This window comes from Macrobrachium nipponense, chromosome 28, assembly GCF_015104395.2.
Source record: "Macrobrachium nipponense isolate FS-2020 chromosome 28, ASM1510439v2, whole genome shotgun sequence".
NCBI classification, from domain to species: Eukaryota; Metazoa; Arthropoda; class Malacostraca; order Decapoda; family Palaemonidae; genus Macrobrachium; species Macrobrachium nipponense.
This window is the reverse complement of record NC_087217.1, coordinates 22,313,736-22,322,596: the sequence shown is the minus strand read 5'-3', so window position 1 is coordinate 22,322,596 and position 8,861 is coordinate 22,313,736. Positions and strand designations below refer to the sequence as shown.

General features: G+C 39.2%; 1 protein-coding gene across 2 annotated transcripts; it reads left to right on the top strand.

Annotated features, from left to right (window-relative positions):
• The first annotated feature begins 222 nt into the window (after positions 1-222).
• LOC135201294 (3-galactosyl-N-acetylglucosaminide 4-alpha-L-fucosyltransferase FUT3-like) lies at positions 223-5,015 on the top strand. 2 transcript variants are annotated; one of them, XM_064230163.1, is made up of 5 exons: positions 223-385; positions 892-947; positions 2,749-3,697; positions 4,008-4,150; positions 4,296-5,015. In XM_064230163.1, the coding sequence occupies exons 2-5, from the start codon at positions 940-942 to the stop codon at positions 4,516-4,518; spliced, it is 1,323 nt and encodes a 440-aa protein (XP_064086233.1). In that variant the 5' UTR covers positions 223-385; positions 892-939; the 3' UTR covers positions 4,519-5,015. The 2 variants fall into 2 exon arrangements, with proteins under 2 accessions (XP_064086233.1, XP_064086232.1); XM_064230162.1 differs by lacking the exons at positions 223-385; positions 892-947 and having other exon boundaries at positions 2,522-3,697.
• Positions 5,016-8,861: the final 3,846 nt, after the last annotated feature.

Genomic DNA, 8,861 nt, shown 5'->3' with positions numbered 1-8,861 from the left:
TACCTGGGACCGGGGTTTGGGGTGGAGATGGGGCGTGAAATACCCTAGTGCCAAATTTTCATTACAGCAACAGGTGCAAGTCTTTCTATTTCAGTAACAGGTGCAAGTCTTTCTTTCTGTTTTTGACGAGGGACAACCGCCAGTAAAAACCAGAAAAAATCCTGTAATAGCAATCACGAAGCATCGCAACTGTCTACTGCAACAGTAAGCTAGTTCAGCACTGGCAGTCATAATAACAGCTCTCTCTTTTCTCTCTGCCTCATCGTAATAATCAGTTGTGACTATTTCAGAACTTTATTTTTTGTGTGAATGGGACACTGTGTTCTTCCCTAGCCACGAACCTACTGGTTACTGCTGAATTTGAACCAGGCGTCCTTCAATCCAAGTAAGTCAGAAGATTCGGAGAATTATTTTAAATAGATATATCTATATAAATATGAAAAAGATAAAGTAAAAACAAATAAAAAAGATAAAAGGGGTCCATTCACCGGAGATATCAGAACCAAAACACAAAGAATTATAGTTATAATTGTTTTATTTATTTGTGTTTGAGTTGCATCAGTAGTAATTATTAATTTCATATGCATAAGTGTAAATAGATCAAGTCTAGAGTTTGTCCTTAGATGGGATATATTAAATAATACACACATATATGTGTATATATATGTGTGTGTGTGTTTGTGTGTGTACGAGTGACTGGGATCCTTAATCTTATATAGTACTACTGAAGGTACCTCGAGAATCCCAAACTCGTATTAATCTTCAATAATGACAATAAGGAACGAAAGGAAGAAAAGGCGCTACATAAATATTGCATATAATTCTTATAAAGTTCTTTCCGGAACCATATGTGACGCTGTTCTGTTTTTTCTTTTTCTTTTTAAACCCCAGACTGAGACAATAGGAGATTGATAAGATTGATCCCGTCTTCCCTACAAGATGAAGTGGTGAGTCTTAACTCTCTCTCTCTCTCTCTCTCTCTCGTAAACTGCTAAAAGAAACCGAATTCACTAGATGAAACAGTCCAGCTGACGCAGTTTCCTGGTTCACTACAATTTCTTTTCCCGTTCAGTAAGAAGGAAATCTTGGGTTATTGTACCCTTTGTGAAAACCCACCCGGGAGCTTTGCATGAGCTGCCCTCCGCCTTCAGGTTATGTACAAAGCCCTCCTAGGAGGAAACAGAAGGATAAAAATTAACAAAGTAACTGACAACTGGATCAATAAGAACATAATAAGAACCACTGAAGTTGTCTGTATGGCCTGCATCTCTTTATCTGAAAGATTCCAGTCAAATTTCTTTAAAAAGGATGTCTAACTTATTATTATTATTATTATTATTATTATTATTATTATTATTCTTATTATTATTATTATTATTATTATTACTATTATTATTATTCCAAATACATTCACATTCCCATCAATCATGTTTAAAAAACGTTCTTGTGGTTTTGTCGATAGATATTAATACCCAACATAACATAAACAACTAGAAACAAAATCAACCAAACCAGACCTGCTTATTGAAGCACAGTAAAATAAAGCTTAAATCACAGTCAAGATCCCTGTAGGGTACTGCTGCCGTCAGTGCACCTCGTGTGGGGCTCTGTAGGCATTACTACAGGGCGTTTGCAGCGTCCCTTCAGTAGCCCCTGGAAGAAGTCACGTTTTAACCTTTTCCTTCGCCTCCATTCTACTTCCTTTCCTCGACCTTGCTGGTCAACTCCTTTAACTTAATCATCTGAAGGGGGCTCTATTATTCTCTGGACCTCTTTACCTTGCTGTCCAACTCCTTTAACTGAAAATTCTGAATGTAGCTCCTTTATTTTCTGGACCTCATTATCTTGCTGTCCACCTCCTTTAACTGTTACTTCTGAACATAGCTTCTATACTTTCTGGACCTCTTTCCCTTGCTGTCCAACCACACCATCATCAGAATTGAATGGCCGACACTGCCCCAGTAACACTTGACTTGACAGCCCAGACTGTGTAAATCCAATCAACACAGTCGTTTCGAGTCTACAAAGGCTCCTCCCCCTTTTGCGGATAAGTCAGCTTAAAATAGTAATGCATAAACCAATTACGCCAACCTATGCACCCACATCTGTCAAGGAAACTAATCTGCCATTAAACACCTTTGATTTTGTGACGCACAAACAGAAGATGTAACACTCACTAACTAAAATAATATAAGGAAGAGAGGAAAGATGAAGAGTTCTGGGCGTTACTAACTTCCAGCTGTGATAACAAGATGCCACAGATGGCAAAAAGTCAGATTTGAGTCAAGAGCCTTCCATCAAATGATACACTGTTAACATCAGATCCAATTCTGCTATTTAACATGAAGTGTCAATAAGCAACACATTAAAAATTCTTAAATTATCCCTCATCATTAGAGCCATACTTTCATGACAAACAGTTTATAATGCCATCAAAGCCTCAAATCGTAGATTTATTCAACTCTACAACTCTTCTTGTCTTTGATATCTTTTGCCAACTAATCCACTGTTGAATCACTGCCTGACTGAGGTATACAGTATTTGGATTTACTGATGATCTTACTTGTAGAGAATTTCCTAGTTGTCTCTCATTAGTTTTGTATATATGATAATCCTTTAACTCCTAGATAAGTGATGAATGTGGCAGTGGTTACTTTTCTGTGTGTTCTGCCAAGCCACTTGCTCTAAAGTAAACAGCTCATAAGTGATTATGTATAAAGAAACATGTTTGCTACTGGATTCTTTCAGGTGGACTTCTGAGTGGAACTGGTGGACTGTGCGATCAAAGAGGCTCATGTATGTTGTCCTTATATTTCTGGTCATTTTCCACTTCTTTTTTCTCAAGAACTTCTATATGGAGACACTTCTGATCTGGAAGAAACTCCTTGCGATTCCACTAACACCAGAAACAGCAGACGAGTCCATCAATTACACGAGAAATTCACCCTACATTACAAAATGGCGCAACTTTACACAGCGAGAAATAGCAAGTCTGTCTGTGCTGGGCAGGAGGCTGTTCTTGGATGAAGATGTTGGAAGAGAGCAAAAGAGGAAATTCATCATCCTCGCTTGGAAACAAACTGAAGTCGATGAGGAAAAGTTTATAAGAGAGTTTGGTGAAGAGAAGCTAGACCCTTTTCGGTTCTGTTCAGTTAAAAACTGTAAACTTGTCATTGAGGACCATTACGCTCATAAGGCAGATGCCATCATTTTCCAGATGCACAGAACAAAGAGTGCATCGACATACCCACGTCGAACTAACTTTCGTCAGCGATGGATCTGGTTAACGACTGAAGGCCCCTACCATACCCTCAATTTTGCACAAGACAAGGATATTTCTCACTATAATGGAATCTTCAATTGGTCAATGAGTTACAGAATGAACAGCGATGTACCCGTGCCATATGGAAGGACTGTCAAAATGTCAGGCGAAGAAGCTTCTAATTATGAAAAGGTGGATTATTTTAACATCAAGGCAAAACTGGCAGCTGCTATGATGTCAAACTGCAATGGAGAAAACAATCGGACTGCGTATGTAAAACAACTTCAGAAGTACATAGAGATCGATGTATATGGTCCTTGTTTTCAAATAAAGCAGTGTCATGGTCACCACAACCGAGACTGTGTCTTGCTACATGAATACAAGTTCTTCTTAGCCTTTGAAAACTCCAACTGTAAGGAATACATCACTGAAAAGGTTAGTTTCCCCCAGATGCTCGCTGTGCCTAAAACCTAAGACTTTTATATCCACCCTATATGCATCTGAGTGAAAAACTTCTTAAAATAAAATATTTAGGCAATAAAACAATTTTGGCATTATTATTGCTTTCAGCATTATATTATATGTTAATATTATCTTTTTTTACCTTAACATTCTCAGTTACTGTTACTATTACTGCTATGTCTGCTACTAAATAGGAGTCGGTCTTTGTGTCTCGGGTAATCTCATAAGCAGTGCATATGCATTGTGTGCATTCTTTTGATTCATGGCTCAAATCACTCCCCAGGTGTGGTGGCAGTCTTTCCAGAAGGGGGCCATACCAGTCGTGATGGGACCGAAAATAGAGGACTATTGGAAGTTCCTTCCTCCCAATTCTTTCATCCACGTGGACGAATTTCAGTCTCCTTATTATCTGGCTAAATACCTCATGTATGAAAACTGCTTCTACTTCCAGTTCTGATTTAGTTTGAAGCAGGTGCTGAGTTAAATCACAGAAATGATCTAGTAACATTGCACACACCAGGTTTGTGCTTCAACAAATGGCCATCAGACTAATGACGATATCTTCCAACAGGTTCCTTGAGTACAACAAGGCTGAATTTATGAAGTACCACGCTTGGCGCTCGCACTACAAAGTACTGAATGAACACGGCTTTCACGGCGCCCATTCTTACCAGTACTGCCGCGTGTGTGAGGCCCTCAACTACAACGATCCAGCACCCAAGGTTTACTATCACATGGAACGCACTGTGAATAAGGACACTCAGTGCTACCCTGCCAAGAAGAAGTTCGGATGAGAGAGTCCCGCATTTCATCAGATGCTTAAGTCAACCACAAGAAATACGAGTTCGCTTTCGCTTGTGACTATATAAGGGCTGAAGTGAATTGGGGGGAAAATGGCATTTTACTTTCACAATTACCAAACATACTGATTTGTAAATAGCCTGACCCAGAACATTAAGTGCTACCTACCAATTTACCAAACACTGTTGGTTTCTCATAACTTTGCAATTTTGGACCAGTTATACGTATTATGAAAATTTACGCTATGTACAGATATTTCTAACATGAAGTTTGTAAGTTATGCTCTGTAATTTTAATGTAATTATTTCTATTGAAATCATAAATAATCCACGTGGCACACATGCTTTAATGGAACCCTCTGCGAACCTCATTCATATACTTGAACATGATTCCAAAACAGAATTCTCAGGACAAATGAGCAACCTTGAGGAACGAGCCATGAGCTAAAATAAACATGTAGTGTTGTGGGCTGCTCACCTAAGTTTGTCCATTGGCACAGAAATGCAATTGTCATACTACAGAATGAAATGTCATGAATCCTAATCTGTGTTTTATTATTAAAACACACAACAGGTGTTTCAACTTATATTCTGCTACAGCATCGACAAAGTATTGCCACTGACAAAGAATAAAATGAAAATGTCAGAAGTTCTACAGCAACAATGACAAAGAATACACACACACATGTATATACATATATAGACACACCAAAATTTTCATAAAAGAGATATATAGTGTGAGTACTGGATACCAATGAAAAAAGGACCCATGTTCGGAAAAATACCACATGACAGTATAAATGCTATCGATGGTAAGAGCTGCCAGTAAAGTTAATCACTGACTCTCACGCGAATGAAGCCAAAGTTCTGTCAAATCCTAACTTTCAGTAGATCACTGAATGCACCCAAGTTAGACTTTGATGAGAACATGGTATGTACACTCACCAGGACCTAATTGTACATAGGTGATCACTGGCCCAACCTAAACTCATCCTCGACTCTTCTTGGAAAATAGAATTTACGCAGAAATGGGAAACTGAGAGTAAAAGGTTTCAAAGATGTAACAGAAGGAAAACCTCAAAGCAGTTGTACTATGAAGCAATTGTTAGGAGAGGGTGGAAAGTAAGAAGGAAGGAAGTATATGAACGGAGTTACAGTAAAGGGAATGAAAGGGGTTGCAGTTAAGGGCCCAAGGGATGCTGCAAAAAGTTAGAATTATTGCCTACAGTGCACCGCATGAGGCGCACTGCCGGCACTAACCCCCTAGGGAGATCACGGCTCTTCTTAAGGATATTCATTCACTTCCAGATCTCCGTCTCACCCTAAATCATAAGCCATTGACTTTGAAGGCCCTTCCTTTCCAAACCCATTTTCATCCTATCTCTCTATCCAGCGTTTCTCAGATACCCTCCTCTCTCCCCTCCCACACCGCCCCCACCCCCGCCGCCCCCATCTGCCTCTCTTGCCTGGCCATTCTGTGGATTACCTTTCTTCCCCATCCACATCAGCAGGTCTGCATTGACTCTCAAAACCTTACTCTATTTTACTCTCTGCTCTCTCCTCTTGCAAACGCTTTCACACTCTTTCACTAGTCTCTCGCATTTCTCTTTACTATCTTCAGTGTTAACTGATTACAAATATCCATTTCATACTACATTCATGATATATATATATATATATATAATATATATATATATATATATATATATATATTTATATATTTATTTATCAGACAGCTCTCCACCTCTATCTAGTTTCCTTTCGTTACACTCCGTGCCCTCGTCTGTCTCATTTTCACGCTAAACCATCCACTCTCCTGCCTACATACTCTCTCTCTCTCTCTCTCTCTCTCTCTCTCTCTCTCACACACACACACTACTTCGATCGGAAAACATTACCATTATTTTTTCGTACATTGCTTGCAAATTTCTCATCAAACTGGTTCATGACAAAAACTTGATCCGCGCACAACCTTTCCTCGTCTGAACTCAAACTGTCCTTCTTGTATCAGTCCTGTTGCCATGTGTTCTCTCTCTCTCTCTCTCTCTCTCTCTCTCTTTCTACACGGGACATGCTGCAACATTGTTGTACGCAGGCTTACGTGTTGATAACATCTGTCTGTTAGCGTCACTCTCAAATAAGTTGACATAGCGACAAATTCTGTTCGCTAACTTTACTCTTGAAAAGCTCACACGGGTATGATAAACACTATATTCATTATTAATATTATCATTAATCACACTTAGAATACATCTTATGATTCAGCCATTTTTCTACCTTATAAAATCTAATAATTGTATGACACGCTCTTTACATTTTAGTCCTATCTTAAAAACGACGCATAACAATATATATATTCATCAATTTATATATTCATCTCCTCATCTAACTTAAGAAGTCTTTCATTCTTATTATTATTTCTGGAGAGAGAGAGAGAGAGAGAGAGAGAGAGAGAGAGAGAGAGAGAGAGAATAGGAAATAAGAGGAACTGCTTTTGGAGTGTGGTAACTACGTAACTCTGCGGTGTGCTGTGACGTCATCACTCAGCCAAGGAATTTGAAGGACCTGATAACGCTGACGTCATTCGGCAGATCAGACAGAGATTGAGTGCTGCTGAGTGAGAAATAGACTTCTGCCAGGGATATCGGTCTAAAGAGATAGGCATAGGTGAGACTTCTGTCAGAGGTATCGGTCTAAAAACAAAATTAGAACAGGAAAAATTAGGCAGGGGTGATATTCCTCTGAATGGCAAACACCTGTTTTTATGCATGCTTAGAAATTCAGGTGTGATAAAATGAGTCAGAGAGAGAGAGAGAGAGAGAGAGAGAGAGAGAGAGAGAGAGAGAGAAAATAAGTAAGGGATGTGACAATTTGACAGCAAGTTAACAAATAAAAAAAATTTAAGATTGTCAGGGAAAATGGCAATCTCTCTCTCTCTCTCTCTCTCTCTCTCTCTCTTCTCTCTCTATATATATATATATATATATATATATATATATATATAATATATATACGCCTACTTGGTAAGAATGGTGAGGATGGGTCTATTCCAGCTCTAATGAATGTATTTGAATTCGACAGGTATATGTGCCTACTTACGTATGTACGTATGTATGTATGCGCGGCTGTGTGTGGTAATTGCAATAACCACAAAGCCGTCATACACATTTTTGCGGTAAAGCAAATAAAAAAGCTCTCTTTCATTTTATGTATTCCTTCAAGATTGGTTTATGCAAGGACTTCTGAGGGTCTGGTAATCACTGGTAATTATTATAGAATCTTCTCTAATGAAGGAGGAAAAAATGCGATTGAAAAAACCACAATTCAGTAATAAAAACATCGACAATAGAATTCAACACCGTAGCCTTTAACGCAACACTAAACGAAAACTTTCAAAAAATTGTAAACTGCTCGATCCGTTAACGGGTCTCTATATAATGCGGTATGATCCGCGGCGCCCTTGAAACTTTAACCACGGCCCGATGATGACCTGTCCTATAGCGTTGTCAGACGCACCGTCACGCACGACCATGGCTAACTTTAAGCTAGAGGGCGGCAATCTGGTTTGCTTGATGATTGGAGGGTGGATGATCAACATACCAGTTTCCAGCCTCTAGCCTCCGTGGTTTTTAAGATCTGAGGGCAGACAGAAAAGTGCGGACGGACAGACAAAAATGGCACAATATTTTTCTTTTACAGAAAACTAAAAGTTAACAAAGCAGAACCTAAGTTAACGTAAGAAAAAGTCCACAAACTAGACCTATAACTTGGAATGTATTCTGAAAAGTCCACACACTAGACCTCTAGGTACTTGGAATGTATTCTGATAAACCGGTATTACATTCTCATAGTCGGTATTCGCGGGGTAATTGCGCAGAAATTGCACAGACGCCCTTGCAATGAAGACGAAATGATGACATACGTCTCTCTCTCCAGTGGCTCGTGGTACAGTACAGTTACAGTAACTCGCAGAAATTCTACACACACACTTCCGGTGTCGTGTTTAGTGGCCTGCCTTCACATCCGGTGTCTCGAAAACTGAACGGATTTAGACTCTTTTCGAGACAGTCATGATAAGATACGAGAAGCTCCGTAATTCAAATGCCGAAGGGGGAATACACAATTTAAGAGGTGTGCGTGTGTATGTGTGTGTGTTACACAGTGTGTACGTGTGTGTTACATCTTGATATTCCGTCTGGTACTTTATGGTTTCGTGTATTACGGATTCGACGCACGGTTATGTCACCTACAGTACAAACCCACAATACAATCCTCGTACTATATACTGTATAATTCCGTCTGTTTTAACATCATGGTCTATGTGGTTTAAAATAAGC

Bases quoted from the DNA above. Each gene is read 5' to 3' on its own strand.
- LOC135201294 (XM_064230162.1), top strand. From the start codon at position 2,711: ATGTATAAAGAAACATGTTTGCTACTGGATTCTTTCAGGTGGACTTCT. The intron at 3,698-4,007 runs GTTAGTTTCCCC...ATCACTCCCCAG, and splicing joins AGGAATACATCACTGAAAAG to GTGTGGTGGCAGTCTTTCCA. The intron at 4,151-4,295 runs GTATGAAAACTG...ATCTTCCAACAG, and splicing joins TATCTGGCTAAATACCTCAT to GTTCCTTGAGTACAACAAGG.